Here is a 27318-nt window from a genome sequence, read left to right on the forward strand (position 1 = left end):
ATGATGAAACAGAAAGCACACACTATTCTGAAGGAATCAAAAACATAAATCACAGAGAACTTAAAATGCTTGATCAGCGTTTTCCGTTCTCTCTCTTTTTCATCCCAAAAGGGGAAATCATTTTCTGTGACCAACACTAGTCAGAAGTTGGAAGCTTAGCACTTTCCTAAACTTGGCTGCATAAACGATGGAAGATTGTTGCCAGCGGCAACCAGTGGTTCAGATGAAGAGCAAAAGGAAGACAGGCTGCTCTGCTTGCACTACCATGACAAGTGATGAGAGTGAACTGAGGGAGTTTGTGCATGAGAGTGAGGATGGACAGATAAAGTAAAAGGTAAATTATAATTTTTATTATAAAAAGATTTAATTACTTTTTTTCTTCTGTATACACCCACACACACATAACCTAAGCCTGTTAGTCACCTTGGCTTTCTGCTACATGGTGAGGACAGAGGATACGAGACAAGTATCCATCCATCACCAGAAAATGAAAGTCTCCCCAGATTCCAATTTAAAAAAAAGAAATGTGTAAAACCTTTAGTCGAATAAAAAGGTCCTCTGCTTCACAGAGGATGAACAGAACTAAAAAGATCAGTTTCACTCATCACAGGACATGGCTATGACACATTCTGCTTGTAAAAATATGCATTGCACGACATGAGGAGCATCAATAATGAAAAGGAGATTAAAGGGTAACCACACAGCAGGAACTAAACCCGACCAGACATGAACTGCAAATGCAAACACACGACAACACACAAATCCTGACATGGAGTTCCCTGGAGACAGACATGCTCAAAGATAAAAGTTCAGGTTAGCGAGTAAACATTAAGCTCTTCATCACTGAGAGTTAAAGGCACGCGTCTCAACTTTCGCGTGGATTTTCTGCTGCTCAATGTGAGGCTGACCCTGAAAAGTTTTCATCGGGGAAAGCTACTATCAGTTAAATGTATAATTCAAAATGTGGATTTTTCAATTAGCAGAATGCCTCTTTTTCCGCTAGCAGAATGTGCTGAAGCTCACTGTGGGGTCCAGCTGTGTGAGGTTTGAGAGAGAGATCTTCCTTTTAGTTAGAAAAAAAACTGTTGAAGAAAAAAGAAAGTTGTAATGCTTTGGTTAAGAAAAAATATGTAAAGCACCTATACATTTCTCTAGACAAACACTCTGCGTATCACTTCCCTTTGTCTAATGACACTGACATTTTCTCATCAATCAACACCTTAAATGGTGTTTTCACACCTGGCAGTCCAGTAGACTGTTGCGTTTGTTAAGATTGTATTTACGCAAAATGCCCTGCGTCGCAGGCCACTTCCTACTGTTGGAGCATGCTGTTTTCACATATACATTCGAACCGCATCAGAGTTTACTTCAACCAAATTGAAACTTCGGGTTTTAGGCGCACCAGCATTTTCCTTCTCCGCATTAGAGTTCCTTTACGATTTCAAATCTCCACAAACTAACCGGACTTTCTAGGCAAGTTGGATTAAAGCGAGACCAGACAGGGCTGGTGTGATTTGTTGAAGTCTATTACTGTTATTTTTAAGGATGTAGCTGAAGATGTATTTGTCCAGAAAATTTACAGCCAGCTACTTCGGGTTTTCCACACGCTTGACTAGTTCGGCACCTTTTCAAACCTGTACACAGGAAGAACACATGCACAAAGCAGAAGGTCTGAGTTTCAAACTGTTTGTTAGCTAGTCATTGATCCAGCTGTTTGCTGAGGCCTCCACCTGTTTCTTCTGGAGTTTCTGAGGAAGCAAATCAGGCTGAATTGTGTTAAATCAAGTAAAATTGCAGTGTCCAAGCCGTCTGATTGAGGCCTACCCACACAGGTGCATCTAATAAATACCAACTTTGAAAGAAGTGAATATTTATGCAATCACTGATTTTGGCGCTTCATATTTTTATTTAGTTGTCACTGTTTTGCAGAAATCAGTTTTCATTTCGACATTAAATGGTTTTCTTTAGCCGGGGGAGGTTTTTTTTCGTGAAATATAGTCACATTTTGTTAATCATGATTTATCTATAAAAGCAATAAAAGGGTAAAACATTCAAGGGGGTGAGTAGATTTTATAGCCACTATATACAATGTCACAGTAAATCTGGAGCTCAATGTCCCCCTACAGTCATAAAGTCTGCTGTGCAGGAGCATTACAGTTTCTCCACACGTTCTCGCCATAGAGAAGGAAAGGCGGATTAAACAAAAGCTTCACACACTGTTCAACAGCAATAAGGAATAAATCTGATTCTACATAGGATTTAATTTCCTGCTTCAAACATCGTCATCACCCAACTGGTGCAGAGGAATAACAAGCTAAAGAGCAAGCTGAGCGTAGCTTAGCATAGCATTCAAACAGCCTTTCCCAAACAATTCAGGGTGAGGGGAACAAACCTGATCTCAGTCACCGTCACAAACTTAAAATTGTTTTGAGCAATTAGTTGTAAACTGTATAGAGATGCAACGAATGTTAATTTTTGGGTTTTTTTTCATTACTATCATCTGTCATGTCTTTTTGTTTAATTTCAGGGATACCATACAGAGACTATTTCCTATGCAGCTTTGTTCTGCAGAAAGCATATCTCAAGATGGCAACCTAATTGTTGGATCAACTTAAATAAATCATAACTACATCTGCATTCAAAGTAAACAGACCCCATTAATGAAATAGGAACTTGTACTTGAATGACTTTCAGCTCACAAAAACACAGTCATGATGATACTGAGGCTTGGATGGCTGCACATTTTCAGGAAGAGAGTTTTTTCTTTTAGCTAATAGTAACTCACACCCATCAAATAGTATGGGGATAATTATTGACTCTGAATTTAAATTAGCTCTGTTTTTCTTCCAGTTAAGGCAAACAGTAAAGCTTAAGCCAGTTTTGTTGAGTCACAACCTTGAGAAAATATCACCTCTCAACTACAGTGATGAACTTTACGCTTTATGCATCTTCAGCTTGTTCCCCATCTCACTGCCTGGCTTTTAGCGGGCACAGACATGCATGAGCACATCTTACCCATTCCATCCTCGCTCTTTTGGCTTCCTGTGCATCACAGAGTTCTTTTTTTTTTTTTTTACCCCTCCAGGGGGTCTTTTGTGGGCTCTAGTGTCCCTTATATGATAGTAGGCTGATAGGAAACGGGAAAGGAGAGGGGGGAAGACATGCGGCAAATGTCGTCGGGTCCGGGAGTCGAACCCGCGACGGCCCAGTCGAGCACTCAAGGCCTCCAAATACGGATCGCACTAAACGCTACGCCACCACAGCACGCCCACAGAGTTCATTTTTAAGTCCTGATGTTGACTTAGAAATGCCTAATCTTGCTTCTCCATAACCATTTGTTTTCTTCCAGCCTTAAACTGGTTTTAAAGTTGTCCCAACAGCTAAGCAGAAACTTAGAAGAAATTTAAATTCTTCTTTTTTGGCCATTTTAGCCAAAGCAAGTGACGGAAAGCATTAAACGTCTCAATAATATCACCCAGGAACTGCGGGTTGATGTAATTTACTAGCGATTTAACCATGTACTGTGTTTTGTTTCTGTAGTTATAACTATAATGGAGGTAATGGACCCATGTCTCATTTCTACTTGTATATATATATTAGATTTGAATCTCGCCTTCACTCGGTTCTTATGAAACAAATAGTGAAATTCAATGTATGTTAGAGTTCTCTGAAGTTTTTCAATGCTTTGGAGCTTACAGTAGTGGCGGGTTTATTGATTGAAGCTAAATATTTTTCTACGGTGGAACCGTGAGATAGAATAGCCTTGGGCATTACGGTTTTAAACTCTTCATTATACCAAGAGTTTTGAACAGGAAACTCACGTGCAAAAAATATATTAAAAAATAGGTATAAGTCCTTGGTTGCTTTTTCTACAGTTATTTTTCCTCCACTCACTTAAATAAACAGAAAAAGCACGTATCGTTTATAGATTAGAGCGCACCTGCAGGGTAAATGCATAAAATCTGCAGATTCACACCCACGCAAGACATACAGCCTCTTCTATACACAATCTGATATTAATAAAGAATAAAGTGGGGTGAGAATGTGCGAAAGTTTTCAGAGTGTAAACATTCAGACGAGAATCTACATGCAAACGTATTAATGTTCAAATTCCATTGAGCTGAAAATATTTTGCTCAGAGTATTCTCTATCATAGGAGGAAATTTACTGTGATATTTAATGCTTCCAGAAATCTGTGCCTCAGTGACAAATGTGTGTTTGTTCATGTTTTAAATGCTATTGGGTTTTTGTGTTTACATTATGTCAGCGAACCATTTTTTGATGGTAATTATTGGTGAATAATTTGTAAGTGTGTGAGATTTTGCACTTTTAATGCCTGGTCACTGTATTAACGTCCAACAATGGTTTTTTTTTATTTATTTTTATTTGAAAAGTACAAAGAGGTACTGGATCTAAACTCTGAGAATGGGCATATTTAATGATTTAGATGACTGAGGAAATATTTTGAACAATACCATATATGATTTTTTCTAACAGAGTTAACAGTAAGTGAAACTTACAAATGTGAAATAAAAAGGAAGAGCATTGATATTGTAAAGAAACACCTAGCAGTTGTTTCTTTACAAAACTAACCATAGATTAAACTAAGAAATCGAATAAATTACTCAAATTCAGAAAATTAATCCGCTTGACATTTTCATTTTTTAAGGTGCGCTCTCTAACATTCTACAACCATGTTCTTTAAAAATATTGGTGCAAGCCACTAAATATAGATGAATAGTTTACCTTCTTCTTCTTCAAAATCATAGTAAAAAAAGCAAAACAGCAAACTTAAATGAAATTTAATAAAAAGAATAAAATCCTCCTGATAAAGATTACTGTCCTCCCTTATCTTAATGAACATTCTACTCTTATTTCTTTTTATTAATGTAGACAATATCTAAAAATAGCCCTTCACTATTTGCCAGAAGAACAGATGAAGTTGATTTGAAACAGCATTTTGATAGACAAAAAAACATTTAATGTAACATAAAGGTATATTTTTTGTATCCAATTGTAAAAGAAAACACTAAGAGATCCTAAGGATTCGTAATCGTCTTGGCAAAAATTTATATCTATCCGGTAAATAATTTTCAACGTGCTGCAAAACATGATAGTAGAACATTTAAGTCCAGGCTCTATGTCGTTGTTTCGAGCAGCACGGGTGCTGCGGCTGCGTGGGAGCGTAACTCTGATTGGAAATTAAGATTCTTGTGGAACAAATGACAATTTTACTTTAATGAAAATGATGTGAAATGAGGCGACGCCTGCGAGCTACAGTAGTTCAGGCAGAGAGTTGACTTCACACGTGATCTCCCATGCACGCCGCAGAACGCATGAACAAACCTCATCAATTTGAATGGTCTGTTTAAGCTTTCTGAATCATCCTGCAGAATGTGTCACATTGCTGCTGCTGCTGCCTTGCAGCCCTTCCACCACCCCCAACATTTCCAGGAGGCTGGGTCTGTCACAATAACAAATTCTGCTGGGCGACAAATCATCCCAAAAATGATTGCGATAAACCATTTTTAACAACATATGATGGTAATGGCATGTTAATGCAAGTACAAAGATAAAAAATAAAAAAATAAAAATTTCATTTTTAAGGAACAGTTAATGGTGGAACTGGAAAAAGTTTTGAATATCCAAAATGAACCAACAACAACCAACAACAACAAAAAGATTTATGAACTCTCTGCAAGCAAAATTACATTAAGAAAGAAAACTAAAAAATTGGGGAAAGCAGGCAAAAATTCCAGTCAGGACTTTTATGAAAAACAAGAAAAAAGTGGGTGTCAAATGTTTCCAGCGTTTTTTAGATGTCCTGTTTTGAACAATATTAAGCATAGTAATATTGATATTAGCACCTCATTAACAATTTTTGTCCAAATGGAGATGATTAGGCTCATTTTAATTTATCATGTGATTAATTGATTTATTGATTAGAGGTAAGTTGTGTCTTTTGTCTCTGTTGCTTGTTAAACATTCAAGCTGAACAGACTGGACAGGTTTAATGTTTAACTCCATCTGCCAGCAGAGTAACAATATGTAGTAAGCAGTCATATTTAACACCATTTGGTTTTCAGTTCTTAATTAAACAATAAAACAAATTCACAACTGAAGAGACATCAAATGAAGTCGTCTTCGCGTTTCAGTTCACACTTTCTGGAATTTCTCCATGATTTTTTACAGACTTTTCTGCATATCCATAACAATTTTTACTTCTGAGTCTGAGCTTAGACCATTTACACAAAAGTTTATATCAGTTCAACGGCTGTGCAACTTTTGGAAAGGTTTTCTGTATTACATAAAGCAGTGAAGAACACTTGTCGGTTTTACAAAAGAAAATAAAAGTTTGGTTTCGTCTGAAGCCTTGGTTTAATGTTTGTTTATTTCTGTACCAAAGATGTATGACAGCTAAGTTAGAACTACCTTCTGATTTTTGAAGAGTACGGCCGTTGGAATTTGACATATTTTCAGATCGCTGAGCTGGAGCGCAGACACAGTAGGGAAAAACAAATCAATGCTTTGCAGCTCCAGATTTGATCTACAGACACAGTTAAAAGCTTCTAATCCTTGTTTCAGACATCCTCTTTCAGGCTGGTACTGAGCCCAGTCACTCTTCAGATAAACTGCTCTGAGGAGCATTTAATAGGTCTAATTTGTGATGCCATCATCCCCGTTCCTTGCTAATGCTACAGCCAGCCTCTCTCTCTCTCAGCGGGTCAAGCTTGGCGCCATTTGTCCGCGAGGGGATTTGAGTCTTTGGCCGGGTGGACGACATCCTGCTGCCTGCCCCCCCGTGTCACTGCTGAGAGGTTTAAGGCTGCCACATCAATACCGACATTAGAATGAGAGCAGGATTAGTCCAGGCTAGACTGGGTCTCAATGAGCAGCGCCGTGAAAAGACATCTAAGCTAAGAAGGTGCTAGACTGAAAGTCAATAGAGTTGCTAACAGCTGCTCCAGAATGAGTAAACAAGGATAATCACTAGAGCTGTCAACGTTAATGTGATAAAGCTAAAAAGTTTTCAACTCTCTTGTTTTGCATCGTTAGGTTGTGCTAGCTCAAAGTTTCACATGAATTATGCTGGCCGCTCGTATGTTGCCTCGTCACACGAGTAGAAATGGACAGAGAGGGAGGTTTCTATTTTTTTTGTTGGCTCTAGTTGTCTTTATTTGAGAGTGGTCAGAAAGGAATGTGGGTAATGAGAGAGGAGAAAGTCATGCAGCAAACGTCATCAGGCCGGGACTCGAACCTGCGACGGCCGCATCGCGGACTAGGGCCTCCGGACATGTGCTCTACACCAGAGAGGAAGGTGTCTAAATGAACGTTTAAAACAAAATGACTTATGAACTTTTAATACTGGAACTGGAAGACATTTTAAATATTTAAAATGAATAAACAAAACAACAGAAACAATTAATAAAATTAATGATTTAGTTTTTTTTAAATTGCCCCCCAAAAAAGAGGCTATTTAACACCGAACTGACGACTTTATCATCCAGTTTTTGATAAAAACAAAAAAGAGAAAAATGATAAATCATGCAAATGGAAATTATAGACCACGGATTAATATATCACATGATTATTTTATTTATTGCCTATTGCGACAGACCTAATTAAGGTTATACAATAAATGAAGCCGTCTTTAATCAGGTGAGTTTAAGTAGAAGATATGTTTTTAATGTACTTTTTCTGACTCTCACACTGATTCCATCATATGCAGTTTCTTGCTTTGATGAAAATTCACATGACACTAAGCAGATTAGGACATTTCGGAGATGTTTTTTGAAATGTGCCATTTCCTCAGCTTTCAACTCAGAACACGTTCAGATTTATTGCCTCAATCACATTTTTCCTGACGTGTGGAGGAAAGCGAGCAGATTCTTCACGGCTCCTCAGAAGTAGGCCAAGGATGGTCCCCGAAGCGATTTGGGGGAGGGGGCTTCCATACGTGCGAGTCACGTGATTGGCTGTGTCTAAGGTGCCTTCATATTTAATGGCTCTAAGAGCTTCATGGAGAGTTTAAGAACTGTAGAAATCCTCCTGGTATCACCGGGAAGCCCCCCATATCTGATGTTTCACACCACAGATCATTTTACATCAAAGAGGGACTCTGCTGTCAAGCACGGGTAGCTTAATTCTGGAATCTCTTCGTATCCGTCAGAATATACAGTGACTTTCCTGCTGAGCTTTAATGCGTTGAACCTCTAAATAATAAAACCGAAGAGGATAAAACCTTTTCACATCTAAAAGTTCATCTGCACTTCTTATTTAGTCGCTTGTAAACCGTGAATGTTGCAGATATTTATCAGAATGTCCCCTGAAATGTGATCAGCTGTAACAGAAAAAAAAAGTCGTTTGCTTCTAGGAAGGCGACTTTATAAAGCTCACCAGATGCACAGTCCTCCTCGTCCGCCCCGTTCTCGCAGTCTTTCTCCCCATCACATCTCCATGACAACGAGACACACTTGTTGGTGGATCCCCCGCAGTCAAATTTCTCTGGAGGGCACGTCTGTTTGCCTGTGGATGGAGATCAAACAGACAGGGGAAGATTTCCACAGTGAATTTATAGGCCCATAAAAGCAGTTTAAAAAAAACAAACTACAAACACAACAGCCGGCATGCGGTTAAAACTCATCGGATGCTACAGCACTTGATTTTTACTGTCTGGGCCGCCTCTACGGCCTGCGGAAGGATCCTGAAACACAGCAAAGGCAAATTTGGCAGAAATGCAAAAGTACAATCCGCCCCCCGTTCCCTCCTCTCCTTCTTTTCCTGCCAATCTGTTCGGGTTGGCACAGTCGATTTGATGCTGATTACAGCATGTTTAATATGACGAATGTGGTTAATTATAAACCTTTGCTTACAGAGCCGCCTGAAGCCTTCCAGCAAGAAATCAAAGGCACAAACTACAAAACAAATCATCCAGCCTCTTTTATCCTTAGATTATTTATTATGCTGTTGTGGTGTTGCTTTTTATTTGACCCTCCTGGGGCCATCATATGAATACCACTCTGTGAGGAAGTTGTTACCACAGGAAGAAGACTCTGTTAGCCATCAGTGAGGTGAAATGACTTCAGGAAGAACAAACAGTTGAAGAAGATATTTCTATCTAAGTAAATAGAATTTACTTATAGTAGCATCAAACTAACTATGAAGTAGGACTGGGTAATAAATCAATAATATATATTGCAATAGACACATGATCAACATCAACTGTGGATAAAATAGGATCAGTTTGGCAATATGTTAGACATTTAAAACAAAAAACTAATCAATAATTATCAATAAACTGATATGAAAACATTATATTGTGATACGTTTTCCAGCCACATCATCCAGCCCTATTATACTATCAAGGTACATGTTTACATGCCAGGTAACTGCTAACTGTGCTAAGTGTGTTAATCATGCCAACATCTGAAATAAAATGCTAAAGACAGTTTAAAATATTCACTCCATAATCATGTTGTTGTTATTTCTTCCTAAAATTGACACATATTACATACTAAAAAGCATAGAAAAAAATTGTGAACTATAATTTCTTATTAGGGCACCTAAAGTCATTCTTTTGGCTTAGATTTTCATAGTATAGGTATCCCTGTCCCAGTTATGCACGTTGCCCGTGACAACCTATTTGCAGCCCCCCACGCAGGAAGCAACTCCATTATTTGCTGAGGGCAGAGTAAGAACACGCTCCATAATGAACATCATTTGTGAGCTCTAATAGAATCTCTGATGCTGTCGCTAGTAATGTTAGCTGTACGTTGCATGGCGGGTTATTGGACTAGACAAGGAGGGAGTCTCCGAGGCCATGTTTGCACACAGAGCACATCTGTTCGTACAGTAACAACATTGTATTTCTGTTCAATCTGAATTCCTATTTATCTCAGGCAAAGCCGATTTGCTGAAGATTTCGATTAGGGAAAAAGAGAAAAATCTTTTGGATTACAAAAGAAGTTCTTTTATTCAGACATCAGTGCCAGTTTATGATTTATATATGCAGAACATGATTTTTTTACATGCTTTTTAATGCCTTTCCAGTTTCAGTTCCTATTGGTGTGGAGGTCTTACAGGTCAATTACACTCTGTGTGTAAATCACTTTGTTCTTATCACAGTTTTTCTTCATCGAAGGTTAATAGTGAATGTACATCATTTTCATAAAAATAATTGGAATTCAATTTCTAATGTCTGACTAACAGTAATTGTAGAGACCATATTTAAGTGAACGCTCATTGAAGGACACAACTCGAACCCCTTCAAAATAAGAAATGGATGTATTTTTACCAATCTGCTGCAGTACATACTGTATGCAAGTGAGCACATAACTTTATACTGCTTTCATTAGTAAGAAGATAAAAAGAACAGATTGAGTAACTAACTATTCTACACCAAACTAATGCACAAACGGCTGGTATGAACATGAAGCTGGCTGAAACCTGCCTGCTTGTTTTTATTCAGTAACGCAAAGAGTTGAAGTTTCCAGTAACATTCAGGGTCGACTGTGGCTCTGTGGATAGAGTAGTTTGTGATCTGAAGGCTGTAAGTTCGATTCCAGCGTCCTCCTGCCACATGTCAATGTGCCCCTGGGCAAGGCACCTAACCTCAAATTGCCTCAAGTGTATAAATGTGTGTTTGTGAGTGAATGTGGGAATGTGACTCTAGTGTGAAGCACTCTGAGTGGTCAAAATGATTAGAAAGTTCAGTCCATTTACCATTCAAGAATACAGTTGGAGCGATAGATGTACAGCAAGCGTGATGGTCAAATAATTATGTACTAATGTGAAGCCAATATCACTGATATCAGGTTTTATTTTCCTTCTTGTATGTAGAGCAAGAAGCATTATGATTATTAGGCCTGTTGAGCGTACAAACTTTTCTAGACAACAAATTGTCCCCATAATTATTGCAATAAATTATAATTTTCCAATAATATATTGGTAATGGTATATAATATCCATGCCCTGCGACAGACTGGCGACCTGTCCAGGGTGTACCCCGCCTCTCGCCCGGAACGTAGCTGGAGATAGGAACCAGCGACCCTCCCGACCCCATTAGGGACAAGGGTGAACAGAAAATGGATGGATGGATGGATATAATATCCAACTTCAGCCTCTAAAGAGCAAATAAACTTTAATTTTGTAAAGAACACACACCACTGAAACTGGGAGATATTTTAACTATCCAAAATAAAACACAACGATCAAAGACAATAAATAAATAAAACGGTGATAAAAAGCACCTGTAACCAAAACCATGAATAAAATACTTCATGGCGTCTCTGCAAACAAAATTTCCTTGAAAAAGTATCAGAATAGAAATTATCGAGCTCATTTTAAATTCACATGTGATGAATTGGTTAATTGTTCATTGCGACAGGCTTAGGGTTTACTTTCAATTCTATATGCATACTTGAAATGCACTCACTGTATAAAATGACCCAAACTTTTTTCATCTCTGAGTGAAATTAGGACTTTTTATAAAGTATAAAACAATTAAAATCTAATCTTAACAGTAAAAAGGAGAAGCATACAAGCATGTTGCGATACAAGAGATATCAAAAATATAGATAATTAAATATACAACAATATAAAACCATTGAAACACCTTCAGATGTTCACGTTGATGAAACCACTGGAGATTCACAAAGTTCTGTGCTTCTCTGTGGGACAGAATCATCCCCACCAGGGAGAGAACCAAAACATGCAGGATGCCGGCCCTCGAGAACCCACTTTGGGCACCCCTGAATTAGAGCCTAGGATTCATCCTCTGCCTGAGTGCTGCTGTCCTTGCAACAGTGAGAGGATCACAGTAGGAAGGTAGGAGGAGGAAGTCCTGGAGACAGCTTGTGTCTGGGGAAAGCAAGCAGCAAAGATGGCTGATGCAGCCAGGCCATGACCCCTTCAAATAAAATAAATAAATAAATAAATAAATAAAACTCTCAGAGCACTGACGTGGCCAGCACTCCCCGTTTCTACATCAGCAAATACTTCAGACTCAGAAACCCATGTGCTACCGTGTTCTGTTAACATGGAAGTGACATTTGCACAAACTACGGGCTGAAAAACAGCTGCAGGTAAATGTCAAACAGAAGATTTGTAGCTCTGACGAGATTTCAGAATGAGGTGGAGAACCGAAGTCTGCTGTGCTTCAAACTGTCAGTCAACAATGTTGACAGATGTACGGTATTAAAATAATACTCTGGAAAATGTCCCGCAGCAATAAAGGAGATAAGAAAATATCATGGATAGCAAATAAGCAGCTTGATCAAGCGGTTCTCGATTAGCAAAACAGAAAAAAGTATCGAGTCGAGACTCTAAATGTTTTCTGCTACTTTCATGCCAGCAACAGCGATGTCGAGTCTTTGTTCTGCGACTTGTCTTTTGCAGTCAAACCTAATTTGCTTCTTTCCAAACATGACTGTCAAGCACTGACAAGTGGAGTATGTAAATGCTGAACCGAAATGAATGCTCACGAATCAGTAACGTCTGAATGCCAAAGAATACAGGGGCTGCTTGGAATTCATGAAACATAAAGAGATGAAAGAGGTGAAGAGGAAGGCGTCTTAGAAAGAGGAAATGCTGTTTCACTGGGATGAATCTGTAGAACCTCGGAGAATGACGTGAAAAATCAGAGCAAAAGAGAATCGGTGAAGGAAAGAGGGATGTGTAAGGGACAGATGAATAGTCAGAGTGTTGCACAACCTTTCCCGTTTTTGTTCTACGGCTAAACCGAAGCCGTCCATACCAAATGGAAAGAGATGAGGGAGAAACGGCCGACTGAGCACAGAACCGAGCAGAATGTGAATCTACCGGGCGGAGGCCGAGCTGTCCTGTCCTTTTAACTGATGGCTCCTTAATGAAGCCTGAGCTCCGCTCCTTCAGATTCCAAAGATATCAGACCAGAGCCATGCCATCTCAATCCACATCAAGACAGCTAAAAGTTAATGGATTCTGGTTTCAAATGGTAACAGCTTAATAAAGTGCAAATTTGCCACAGACGAATTATGGGCTTGGCTCACAAATCTACTCATGACTTCTGCTGCAAGACAAAAGAGAATTCATCTCAGCAGCAATGACACAGCATTTTTTATTTAATGACTACGGCTAACCTTGCTATTAGTGGCAGCTTTTTACATCATAAAGCTTTAAATGAAGAAATAAAAGGCTTGAAATCTAGAAATCTAGAAAATCATTCATTTGTTACATGGTTCTGCTGTAACATGGCAGGATTATCACAGGCCATAATAAGAACTATCCATCCACTCATAAATCCAGAGCTACAGTAGGATGATTTACATCACGCGTGAAACTCAGGGCAAAGCCGATCCGCCACAAGAACCTTTAAGATAATAGTTACGTGCTTAAATATTATTTCATCAATCAAAACAAAGCAGTTTCTTAACGTATAGTCCCAAAATTAATCAACAGGAAAACATGTTCAGACCAGGATTTATTAACTCGTTAACATTTTTTAAAATAAAAATTAAATATTTTTTCTTTACATTGTTCCGACGGGAACCTTTGTATTTTCTAGTTTCTGGTACGCCCTTAAATTTGACACACAAGCGGTGGATGACGAAACTGCTTCTCTCAGCCCACAGTGGGTTACTGTGTGCTTCAAAATGGGATGCTGGAAAAGACTGTTGCTGTCTTCAAGTTGTGCTAAAGGAGTTAGCCTGTCAGCGAAGCTATTCAGGTCTAAACTAACATCTCAATGCTAAACAAGTAACAGCAGCACAGACGTCTCCAAAGCTAACGTTAGTGTCCACATGTCCACGGGATTTTTTTTAAAAGGATGATCAAGAGTTCCTGAAAAACTTGAAAGCTGAATAGAAAAAAAACTTTGCACCAATATGATGGTGCAGAGACCTAAATAACAAATTCAAAACAACACATATCTTTGTTGTTGACCTCATATGTCTATTTACTCAATAATTTAGCAGCAAAAATGTTTTTTTGAATTTAAAATGTTCCTTAGTTTGGCTACTTTTGTCAATAAATTCAGCCACAACTGTCCCTTTGTGATCTTGATTTGGCCCAAAATGAAAATTAGTTTGACACCCCTGGTTTAAATCAAACAGACCAAGGGCAGTATCATTGGGAACACATGTACTAGAGAAACTAGCATCTATTCATGGGAAATAAACTGTCTGCTTTTCACCAATCTGGTGGGTTCTATTTACTGTGAGAGCACTCTGAGGCATGTTCACCTGTAAATGTCAAGGTCACTGTTCGGGTGGTGAAGGATCTGATTCAACACGTCCATCTCGGAGCTAAAACAGACGCAAAGTGCTTCGGCATCATGAGTCATTCTCAGTTTCACTGCTTCATTAAACCGCGTTAGGATGGACATGTCTCCATCTTTGAATTATAGATCTGTAGTGAAAGAGAAACCCACTTGCTGCTTGGAGACTGCAAGATGTAAAATTGTTATTCTCAGTAAAGTGTGTTAGCAAGGAATACGCTTTGTTGCACGTTAAACACGCGACCCCGGCTCCTGGATTGTTACTTCATTATCCAAATAAAACCACTGTGATCTGTTTTATTTTTCCCCCGCTGATTTGTTAACAACACCTCTCAGACTTCGTTTGGAGGGTATACTTGAACAGTTTTCTACCCCATTAGACCAATAACATGCACATCATTTTCCCCACTAACTTGATAATGTACAGCTTAAAGCAGCTGGGTGAAGATATAATCACAACTTAGCGTAGAGAGATGTGAGCAATGGAAACTAGTCCTGCAATCAGAACTAGTTTGACTTAATTCCTAGAAAATCAAATATGTTGGCTTGGATTCTAAACAAGTAGGTCTATGTTTTACTGCTAAAAATTATGCCAAGGTTACCTTTTGATAGATGCTAATTGCATGATTGACTTTAATAAATCAGGATTACTATGGCATCAAAGCAGCATAATGAAATATGAAGCTCTATGACCATTGGCCTCTGGGTGGATGTGTGTGAGGTAGCGTGTGTTAGTAGAGCAAGTGTGTGTGTGCAGTAGATGTTTGTGCTAATGATTTATGTGGAATTGAAAGGGCATATATCTGACAGCACTCAGTACCCAGAACAGCATCGGTTCCTGGAAGCCACAGCGCCCCCAGGAAGCAACCCCCACAGAGCAACTGTTCGCCTGACATGGAGGTAGGTCAAACTGAAATCACAAAAATACATTTTTTCAATGTAAACACACCAATTTTGAAGAAACTCACGTTTTCAACAAAAAGGATTTGCGCTAGGATTAGGTAGTCTCAAAGTAGAAAACTGCAATCAATGGAAACACCACTTTGCATCACGCAATTCACCAACAGCCTGATGCTACCGCTGGCAGAGACGACGAAGAAGACGACAGGAAGTATTAGATGGTTTGTTTTTAATTTTTAGACAATGTGCAGCTGGCTCCACCAGAGCTCTCACAGCATCATAGTTCATAAAAAGTTGTCATTTGAACATGTTGAATCCATCGCTCTTCTATAAAATCGCAGACTACAATTTCCCAAAGATACTGCATACATAGCCACTTTCAAGTATAAGGGGCTTGTCACTCCAGTGCCTGAATAAGACGCCGATGTCTCCTCTGATTGGCTGATAGATGATTAGCTCTAGCACCATGGCTGAAATATTAGCATAACGGCATGGAGAGTGCTGGAGTAAGCACTCTGCAGACAGTGCTTAGGAGTCTGATGTCTAAGTTTATATATCGTTTGAATAAATCTGAGAATAAAACTATCATTGCCTTAGATTGATCTCAACACGATACCATTCACACATGTGGAAACACTGGTATAGTTGTCTGTGACTACATTTTGTCTTATTTTATCATTTTAAATAATAATAATTTTTAAATAATTGTAGATATGGATAGGTATGTGTACGTGCTTTTTTGTTTTGTTTCTTGTTTTAGTTGGACCTTGAGTCTGAAATAAAGTTTCTATACATCTTTCTTCAAACAAAACTGAGACTTTTCATCAGTTCATCAGAATTGATTGACATCTATCAACATTTGATACTTAATCTACAATCTAAAGTAAATATGAAGTGAAAATTCTGTATTCATTGCATTTAGAATGAGAATTCAGAATGTGTCCATCAGTGTGAGTAAAATAAATGTACTTACAAACACATTAAACTTAAGAGCCACAATGCTAAAACATTAACAGAAAATGCAAATACCCAGTTTTACATTATCTCAATATTTATTTTAGGTTACATTGTGTTGTATTTGAGAGCATATTCTTTCTCTATACTGACAACAGCTGAATTTCTTGGCCAGAACACTGTTGTATCCTCAGGAGATTTCTACTTCCTGGTTAAATAATGCTTTAAAATACAAAACCCAAAGTCAATATACGACCATGGCTTCGGCTTTAACTCCTCCAGAAAAATCCCAGCAGGATGTGAAAGTCAATATTTGTGCAGATTATGAGGAAACTTCTTTAATCGAAAAATCTATACTCCGCTCTAAATTATGCAACACGTGAAAAATTACATTAAAAGCAGAACACAGGGGGATTTAAAACTTCCATTTTCTTTTAATTTAATTCATTTGAATAATGAAAGACTCCTGAAGGAGCAGGAAAACACCAAAGTTCACTCATGACTGTCAGCTCACAGATATGTCTTCAAAATCCCCGAGGACCAGCCGACACACGGACTTGAGCTGAACTTATTAATTTTGTCAGAAAGCGTCATGCGGCTGCCAGCCCACCCTCACTCTTAAAGTCCATGAAACTGTCACTGCTGCATTGTGGGAGCAGGAGGAGTTCCTGCACAGCTGGCTGCCGTGGCCCACTTCCTCCTTGATTACACGCTAATCTAATTTGAAAGCCAGGAGCTCTGGCACTTCACGTGTTTCTCCAAAGAATCATTCATTTTTCACTGCTCGGGAGTTTGACTCGTTCCGTGTGGCCCGGATTCAGAGCAGAGCTACTCTAGCGTGTAATTGGGAATCCAATCAGTGAGGCAGAATGACGCTGGCACAGATGTCTGCAGCACAAAGTTCAAAAATGTCTCAGCAATGTGTGTGGAAGTGTGGTTCTTTGTATCACATGTTTGGGTACATGGAAAACATAAAAAACAAAACATTTAACTGGAGCTGGGCCTGTAATAATTACTGCCATAACCCCAAATGTAATCTCTCAGTTAAATTAAAGGTAATGTGCAGGGAGTGTTATCTATGTGTGAATATTCTACATCTGTACACATAAATCTTGTTTTGCAGCTCTGACCAGTCATGTTTGGATGAAAGGAACTGCATTTGATCAATACAATCTTTGAATTGGAAGATACACTGGATTGCCAAAAGTATTCGCTCATCTGCCTTCACAAGCATTTGAACTTGAGTGACAAATGCGTTTGGGAATCTAGGGAGATTTTCCACAAGTTTTAGGGTGTTTATAGAAATGTTTCTATCCGAAAGAACATTTCTGAGATCACACACTAATGTTAGACAAGAAGGTCTGGCTCTCAGTCAATCCTTGAAGGCCTGGCCAACATGGCTTTGTTCACTTCCTCCGCTGTTAAAACCACAAGGAGACTACAAATATAAAACACAGCAGAAAATTGACATTGTCGTTCACAACTCAACTTTCTATTTGCTGATTGGCCAGGATAAAATTCGACCCAAGAAATCAAACTCAATTGGAGGAATCCTAAATGGAGCACTGAAGGGAGATGAGAATTGAGCGGAACAACGACCAGGCAAGCAGAGGCTGTGAATACTTTGGTAAATGGGATTTCTAGGTTTTCTATTTTTTATGTATTTGGGAAAAAACACTCAAAAACATTTTTTACATCATTATTATGGAGTATTTTGAGGAGAGGAATCAATTTAATACAACTTGGAGTAAGGCTGTGACACCAAAATGTGGAAAAAGTGAAGTGGAAAAAGTGAAGCCCTGTACTTTCCTTGTGCACTGTCTACAGATGTTAGCTAATTAGCTATAGATTACGCTACAGATGTATGTATATTGTGTCTAATTTAAACTACCAGTTTATTGTTCAATAATAAGCATTAGCTTATCCTTTTGAAAGTTGTATTAATTTAATTTATATCTAGCATGCAAGCTGAAATATCTTATTGCATAAAGTTCTCATTGAGTCTGTTACTCCACAATCAGATAAGTAGTAAATTGAGCCTTATGACAGATGATGAGATGACTGTCGCTCAAGATGCATTTTTAAAATGACCACTCTAGAGTTTCCCCTCACTCTTTTTGCCTCTTTGCTGTGTTTATATCAGAGCTGGAGTCAGTCAAACAGCAGAGAGACAGCTGTGGTGAAGATCTCATTAGAAATCTCCTGTTCAGTTGACGTTGTGATGATCTGACTCTTTCCATGTGAAGTTGTTATCTAGATACCCAGCGGCAGTAAGGTTAGAGCTTCTTATGCTCAAGCTGCTCTTTTTATGTGAAACCATATTTCCATTGTGGCCTTCTGGATGCCCACTGCAAAATAAAACCTCCATTCAACTTCTGGAATTGAAACTTTTCTAATTTAAAGCATCAAGCTAATTCATGAGATTTCCATTTTGATGGATTACTCCCAAACCGGGACTCGTATCTCTTTGTTTTGCCGCCAAGATATGAATCCTTCCTCATAATCTTTAATTGCATTTCCAACATAAACATGTTGTCTTTCCAAAAGCCTTTTTATGTGAGAAGCAATGGGGGGATTCTACTTGGAATTAGAAAAAACCCAGACCAAAACATTCACAGCCAATAAAATATTACAGAACTTGAATGACAACCTTCTTTCATTTTCAGCATGGTTCCACATTTGCAATCCCTCCTAAGAAACACTTCCAGGAGTTTAAATCTGAAAGCTATAATTATTGAGACTGGAACTGAAGTAGTAGACACTCTAGTGGCAAATCTCTTGCCTAATCTGAACAAAACTAAAAAACAAACCAATGTGGAAAACCACAAATACTAACCATTTACCAATTATTGTAAATATACGGAAACTACTTCTCTAGATATTATTCACAGTTTAACAAATTTCATGCAGTTAAAATCTCGTAATCTCATTTCCTAGTACAGCACTTTAAGTTTTCTGATAACTGAAGGGTAAACGAAGTAACCAGGAGCCAAAGAAATATTAAATCAAAGGGGGAAAAAAATTATTAACCTCCCCTGCTAGAGATTCTGCTCCATTTTGAAATGAACTCACCTCCATTGAGGCCTGGCATGTAAGACCAATGAAGCCGACACCAAACGTGAGCCAGGCAGCATTCCCAGGTTCTCACAGCTTGGCAGAGATAATCGAGGGCTTTCTTGTACTGAGTTCTAGAGTGAGTGGGCGAGTGGAGGCGGGCGAGATGGCTGAACCGCCACCAGAGCCAAGACAGCATTGGAAATTAGCAACTTGAACGCAGGTTCCAGGAGACGCGTGTTAAATCTAAAATGTCTGAGGTGGAGGCACAACATCGAAACCAGATACAACGAGAAAATGGCCGCAAAATTCTGTTCATTTCAAAAGGAGACAGTAGGTGCCTGCAACTGAGACAAATACCACAGTCGATCAAAAACAGACCAGTTTCTGAATTTTAATTCAAAGTTTGGTGCCATATTCATTTTCATAAGCAAAAAATGGTGGCAAGTTTTACTAAATTAACTGCTGAGATCTAGCTTAAGCATCTAGAAGTAACAGAGTGAACTGAACAGGAAATTATGTTTTAATTAAAGGAAAAGACTAACACTAAAGAGCAGAACCCAAGAAAAAACAGAGGAACTCAACACAAACAATTTACAGCTAAAGACCTGAATGGCAATGACAAATAACTCAAAATGATCCAGAAACAAAACCAGTGAGAACCTCTTTCTCCTTCCTGTCATTGTCTTCTTGGTCACTTTTGCCAGTAGTAACATGCGGCTGTCGATCACGTGGTTCATCTAATGCGAATAAAGTGTTCCTGTTACCGTTTTGCAAAATGCATCAATTTCCGAAATACCTAGCGCAAAACCTTTTTTTAAAATAATGTGAGCTTTTTCAAAACTGAGGTTTTTCAAGTAAGCAAATTTATTTTTCTAATTTCAATTTGCTCAATTTTAAGATCAATAGAAATGCAGCTTCTGTTGCTAGGTTGTAGGCCTCTACTCACAGCAACTTTAGCTAATGTAGACAAAACAACAATTGTTTGGTGCAGGATAATATAGAACGTGGTACTTACTGCACGTCTCCTCTGCCTCATCAGAGCCATCTGGACACTCCGGTTCCCCGTCGCATCGCCACCGGCCCGGGACACACTGTCCGTTTAAGCAGGCAAACTCAGCAGGGGCACACGTTTTCCTGGCTGTTGAGAAAAAGAAGCACAGCTTAGGTCAGAGCGTGTGAATGTAGGGAAGTAAAACGTGTAAAAACAAGGCAGTCAAACCACGCCAGCCAGAAACTGTACACTTGACATAAATCCCAGCAAACATTCCCTGATCAGACGAAATGAGTCTCATCATTTCTCTCATTATTCCTGCCTAGACCTCGCCACCGCTGACACCCAGCGCTAATTATCTCCACTTCCAACCATTTCAGCGACTCTTGTTCATTGTGCCGTCTTTCCCTCGCTCCATCTGTCTGGTCGACAGAATGATCCTCTTCCTGCAAGTTTTCTATCGCAGAGCAGTGAAATGGATGCTAATTGCTAAATCTCAAGGAGGTTAAACGCTCTACCTTCCAAAGCTGTTTAGACAGTTGGAAAACATATCATGGGCGTAAAGAATCAGAGACATTTAAGGATTGTGTCTGTTAAGGAAGTTGGAAGAAAATTATGACCATGAGTTTATCACAGTAGCTTTCTCACTCATCCTTAAAAAACATAAACAAACGCTCTGCACAAAAAAACTTTGCCAAAGACTCGAACAAAGGCAGAGGTCAAAGTCAATCAATTTCCTGAGGCTGGTACTCCAGGAGGACCTGTTGTACACACTAATAAATCACTGGCTACAAGCCCTAAGCACAGTTGTCTGGTCTTGTTATTCACACATAACTGTTGCTGGTTCATTTTCCATTTCCCATCGCAGGACACCACAAAATGGATGTGTAGCCAAAGTAAGCAGTCAGCGATCCGAGTACACGTTCCTAGACTACACGTGGATATGATCCTGTCACAATAAGGAATACACCAAACAACAGCATAAGTTAAAATAGGCTTTAACTTCCCCTTTGCATGCTCCTTTGTATAGCTTGATCAATCTTTAAAGTGATGCTGCCCTTTATTATTATTGAAAAGCTGCCATTTTGGGCGTGCCGTGGTGGCGTAGGGTGTGGCGCGACCCGTATTTGGAGGCCTTGAGTCCTCGACACGGCCGTCGTGGGTTCGACTCCCGAACCCGACGACATTTGCCGCATGTCTTCCTCCCTCTCCTTCCCCGTTTCCTGTCAGCCTACTATCATACAAGGGACACTAGAGCCCACAAAATACCCCCTGGAGGGGTAAAAAAAAAAAAGAAAAAAGAAAAGCTGCCATTTTGAAAAAAATACAGCAAACATTTGACACACGGTACAGTGTAGTTAGTTTGTCTCCTTTCTGTTATGAATGTCCAAACTGGTAGTTTTGCTTGTGTTCAATGACTGAGGCTAATGATTAATTTGGTTTTGAAGGGAAATGTTTTGTTGAGATTTCTTAATCCATTATATTTATTGTTTTGGTCTTTTTTTATTCATCTATTTTAGATATTCAAAATGTCCTCCATTTCCAGTTGAATGTTCTTTGGAAATCTAATTTTATTAAACTTTAAGAGGCTGCATTTTCATTATTATGCCTTAATCCTTATATTAGTTGAGAAAAATGGTCTCAAAATGACACGATTATCATTTATTGAAATAATTTCCAGGACAATTTATTGTCCAGCAAAGTCATACAAAATTCTCTCTCATTATCTGACATCAGCAAACTGATAAGGAAGGACTGGTAAGCATAAATGGGGTTATATCAGTTTAGTTCCTGCTGAAATAAAGGTTAATAATAATACTTTGACTGAATCTAAGACAGGTAACGGTGATGTCATTTAAGACCCATGTTTTAAACCAATCAACAAATCCCTTTGCTTATTGCCTTTTTAATGACAGATGCTGCCACTTCTGCTGCCTTGATTCATTTGTACAATGGCTAATCAAGTGTGTTTGTCTAGTTCCAGGACTTCGGGGGTAAATATGAATGAGTGAGAGCTCCATTCAGTCATTTGCTATTATCACCCAACCCTGATCACGGTTGTGAGCAGACAATCACAAGTTAAACTCAGATTTTGTCTAAGAACTAAGTCAGAGAAAGCATAAACTACTAATTACCACAGAAAACAACAATAGCCAGACTAATTAAGGTCGCACACTAGCGTACAACCAAGCACCTACTTATGTCAAGCCTTTCCCCTTTAAATCAACAATCGATGTTCTTGATAAGACTAAAAGAGCTGGACTTGGTAGGCAGAGGGTATTTGCAGTGAAGGTCAGCTGAGAATCAGCTGTTATGTGATTTTCCTGACTGCTCTCCAGCTGTAAGAGCCGCGAGAAGCTCCTCGCTGAAAAGCACTCGCACAAGACGCCGATTATCGCTCACTAATTCTTGCAGCTGGGAAAACACTAGCAGTCGAACGTTTCTGCTTCTGAAAGGTTTAAAGCCTTTCAGAAACGACCGAGAAATATTCAAACTGAATCGAATTAGATGAAAACCACCAAATTTAGATTTTATCCTTCTATCCTTCTAGTCTTCTAGCTGCATTTGGAGCAGTAAATGTGTTTGTCACAAACTCTTTTATGCTTTTCCTGCAAAATGCATGAATTGACCCGGTTATGCTGGAAAGAAAAACAGCAGCATTTTGCTCTGTTTTCCTTTTTGTTCTTTCAAGTTCAGGTGTTTCTTGGTGTTATTTCGTATTCGTCTCTGTCTTATTGTAAATGACGAAGAATATAAATATGTTTGACGGTAATTTTTCTTCAATAAGAAAGGAAACACATTTTTCAGTATGAGGCTTATTTTTCACTTCTATCCTCGGTGGCAAGCAGGAATGAAGATCATTTTAAAAGTAAATAAATAAATAAAAATTTAAGATGGATAGCTAAGGTAGAAAATAAGGATTGTGGCATTGTTTGAACATTTCAATTGTAGTTATGTAATATCATCAGTCACATGGCATATTTTTGAAATATATACCTTCTTGGCTCCTCAAAGAACCTGTAATTTATGCTAAAATGTAGCTGCAGCTTGGCAGTAGGTGGTAAAGACATCCTGCACAGAGAGAGAGCGGCCAACTCAAACCTTCATAAGACATTACACATCCTGCTGGGGATATTTTAAGATAATTTATTCTCTTTTCTTTTAGAAAAGCAAAAGTTAACTTCTTAGTATTATCATTGAAAAAATAATGTGATTTTAAAAAAAAAAAGACAAACAGATGAAAACACAATTCAAGATGAAAAGCTCTGCAGTACTCGGACGGTTTAGACATATTTTGATTGCATGATGAATGAAAAAAAACACTGATGGGCTGCGTATCTCCTGCAGGTCAAACGCCTCCTCATCGTGCAGCTACTCAGAGAAACGGAGCTTCCAACCCAATCCAGCTGCGCTCTGCTCATTTCACTCGAGGTCCACGAGGGCCACAGTTCACTTGGCAATAATTACCGGTTCGTACCATCTGCTTGGAATTACTTTTTTAGTTTTAATTGGGGGCAGGGAGGGGGAGTTTGCAAATGTTAGGCTCATTGGGAAAGGAGTGAGCTTGATAGGCATCGAGACAAAAGTGAGATGAGAATCAGCAGGCAGAAGCTCGATCCGCAGCACGGCTAACGGAAGAGATGCACACAACCAGATCCCACCACACCCGTAGACAAACTACTGCTGCCTGCCTGCTCAATTATTAATCGCCGATTCCAACACAGGGACACAGTTTTAGCACATCAGAGAAAAATCTAAACAAATGCAGTTTGGTGTTATGGTGAGTCACTGCTTATCAGCATCACAAATAGGATATGACTCAGTCAGAATGATGCCTATGTAAACACAGACATATGAACCTAAAGGCTTCTCCCCTGGGATCAAAGTTGCCAACATTTGCATTCTTTTTTTTTTCCTTCTATAGGGGAATTTCAGACTGTCTTGGGTTTCTATTCTAAATGAATATATGCAACTTTAAGACAATAATATTCTATCACCAAGTATCTAGGCAAACCTGTGGCATAATGATCACCACTTAAAGATCGGAAATATAGCCCACACTAACAACTGCGATAAAAATCAACATAAGTGCTGCACACACATCATCTGAGCAATTAAGTTAATTATTTGACCACTAGGGGGCACTCAACATCGTAGAAGTGGCGATGCCAACACCAAAGGGGCGTGGCTAACCATTTAAAGCCTTCACCTATTCAATATGTCATATGTATGAGGCGTTCCACTGTATCTGGTTGAGCTCCATGTTGTTGTCCTCAGGCAAGCTTTGAGGACTACTAAATTACTATTAATTTAGTAATCATTTGCTTTATCAATTATTGTGACAATTAGTCAAAAAAACATTTGTCACATTCTGCAGATTTTTCATTTAACTACCTAAACCTTTTTATACAATATTAGACATACATTACAATATTAAAATAAATAATTGTGTTCCTTTTTTAAATAAGAAAATGAAAATTTTATAGTCTAAAATGCAATAACCTGCCATCCTTTTACACTTGAGCATTTGCAGCAAAGGATGCATGTGCAGCAAAAAGAAAATACCTCCAATGTCAACTTGTGAAAAGCTAAACCTTTTCTGCTTGATTTAACACCAATACCGTCTCAGGATATTCTGCTGATTATTTTCTTGGATCCACTGAGAAATTATTGGATAGCAAAAGGTGTGCATTTATGTAGGAACTGGTTAAACTTCTTTTGTAGCTATTCAAGAAATCAGTTGCTAAAAAACAGTTCACAGCATTTGGTTTTTAGATATATACATAAATAAATACAAACACAACCCATTATTTCCCCAGTGTTTTATCCATCCATCCATTTTCTGTACACCCTTGTCCCTAGAGGGGTTGGGAGGTGTGCCGGTGCCTATCTCCAGCAAACGTTTCGGGCGAGAGGCGGGGCACATCGTCTGTCGCAGGGCAACACAGAGACAGACAGGACACACAACCATGCACAAACACACACTCTCACCTAGGGAGAATTTAGAGAGACCAATTAACCTGACAGTCATGTTTTTGGACTGTGGGAGGAAGCCAGAGACCCCGGAGAGAACCCACGCATGCACGGGGAGAACATGCAAACTCCATGCAGAAAGACTCTGCATGGATTCCTGGGCCAGGAATTGAAACAAGGACCTTCTTGCTGCAAGGTAACAGTGTTACCAACTGCGCCACTGTGCAGCCCTCCCAGTGTTTTATTTTACAACAAATTATATAAAAGTCCATTACTCATTTTTGGTGACCCTGAGGGGCTGAATGCAGATAATGCAGTGATAAGCACGTTCCCCCGTGTATCAAAGATGAATTGCCTCATTAGCTCAGAGTGAAGTATGGGAGTGTTGTCAAAACAGGAGGCATTATGTATCCTGTCGGCCAAAAGCAGCATGCAAATCACCACCCTCCTAAAATTAATGGGGTGTGATGGAAGCATAGAAAATGCAGCACGACATCAACAAATCCTGAGACAAGCCGTTCTCAAAATTGTTTTTGTAAGTAATAATTGAGTTTAATTGGGCTGATGCGTGAGTTTAGCTGCCTTTGAAGTGCCAGGTGCAGATTTTGTTTCCAGTTTTTATTTACATTTCCACGGTTATTGTGTATCCAGAAGATTCATGTTGTTGTTTTAGCTATCGCTAGGCAACATCGAATGCTTTCTGCTCGTTTATATATAAACTTTTGTGTCACTCAGGGGCTAATAATGCAATACCTTCCAAAAATGTAATTACGGTGCTTTTTAATATATGAAAGGTGATAATGTAATAAATTTTGAATGAATGGATGGATAAATTGATACTATGAAAATAAAAACAAACTGCTAAAAAAACGTTTATGGTATTTTACAAAAGAGGAAGTGGTGACATTATTATTCTAAACCTGTCTACAAGCCCACATCAGGAGGCCATCCAGGATGTCAGCGGCTACCTGCCGTGATTCAAAACACAGCAATTTCTCTAACCTTGTGTACTGACCAAAGACACACACTGTGCTAATTATAGCCCCACAGCCTCCTAAATGACATTATTTCTCCTTTCCTGTCAGCTCACATTGGCACAAGCACTTGAAGCAAGACTCTGGGAAGCCTCATTATCCCCTTGGAGGAAACCTCGCAGTGATTTATGTTCAGGATATGTTGGTAGACGTCTGTGGGCATTAATCTTGAAGTCAGACGGATGACAAAGTCTCATCAAATATGAACACAAACAGGTGGAAGTGTGTCAGCGCTGCTGTGAACGCGCAGACGCTGATACACTTACTGATGTCCATTGCCTGATATGTTCAGGAGTTTGCAGTTGCAGAACATTTGTGAACTCTTGCTCATTAAAGGGTGCCTACTTTTAGAGCATCAAGGCCGTAGGAATGATTTATAGTTTATTATATAACATACTGATGTATAGTTTTGTTCAAGCGCTAAGAAAGGCTTCCTGAAGGGCTGAATTTGAACAAAAACACAAACACACAACCACATCCACAGGTTTTGCCAAATATGTTTCTACAGAAATGATTCAATTTTAAATTTGTTTTCTGCTGTTTCCTAGTATATTCTGGCCGTATATCAACATTTTCATGCTACATATTATATCTGTGTATAAACCGAATGTGTGTGTGTGTGGGGGGGTGGGAGGGGGGGGGGGGGGGGCATCAGGAGACTTTGGTTATTGCTAACTAAAGCATGCCATATACTTTATCTGTCCTTTAGACTGCTCCAGCTCCGTTAGACTGCTCCAGCTCCGCCGTCGTAGGGACAGATACAGGAAATCCTTCCTGCCACATGCCATCTCACTGTACAATAAAAGCTAAATCATTGTTCTGCACTAATCAGTCCGATTTTGCACAACTGCACTGTGGCACACTTGCTGTACATATATTTACATATACATATCTGCATTTTTTTTTTTTATCTTTGCAAGGACTGCTCTTAAGTTGCTTTTATATTAACAGCATTCATATTTTTGCAATTTATAGCATTTTATATTTTATTTTTTATTTTTATTTTATCTACAACTACTACTCAGTGGTAGTTGTTATTGTGTCTTGTCTCTATGCTGTAACTGCGAAGTCATTTTCCTGCTGGGATGAATAAAGTACTTCTATTCTATTCTATTCTATTAAGCATGCATGACATATTTGCTGAGATTAATGCT

General features: G+C 38.9%; 1 protein-coding gene across 3 annotated transcripts in view; it reads right to left on the bottom strand.

The window, feature by feature from the left end:
* The window catches only part of LOC114147047 (low-density lipoprotein receptor-related protein 8-like), a 96615-nt gene that overhangs the window by 43962 nt on the left and 25335 nt on the right, over positions 1 to 27318 (bottom strand). For all 3 annotated transcript variants that reach the window (XM_028021580.1, XM_028021581.1, XM_028021579.1), the window contains exons 3-4: positions 20181 to 20303; positions 8398 to 8526 (exon numbers count right to left, since the gene is read on the bottom strand). In XM_028021580.1, the coding sequence (XP_027877381.1) occupies positions 8398 to 8526; positions 20181 to 20303 (252 nt within the window). The remainder of the gene's footprint in view (positions 1 to 8397; positions 8527 to 20180; positions 20304 to 27318) is intronic.

This window comes from Xiphophorus couchianus, chromosome 6, assembly GCF_001444195.1.
Source record: "Xiphophorus couchianus chromosome 6, X_couchianus-1.0, whole genome shotgun sequence".
Classification (NCBI taxonomy): Eukaryota; Metazoa; Chordata; class Actinopteri; order Cyprinodontiformes; family Poeciliidae; genus Xiphophorus; species Xiphophorus couchianus.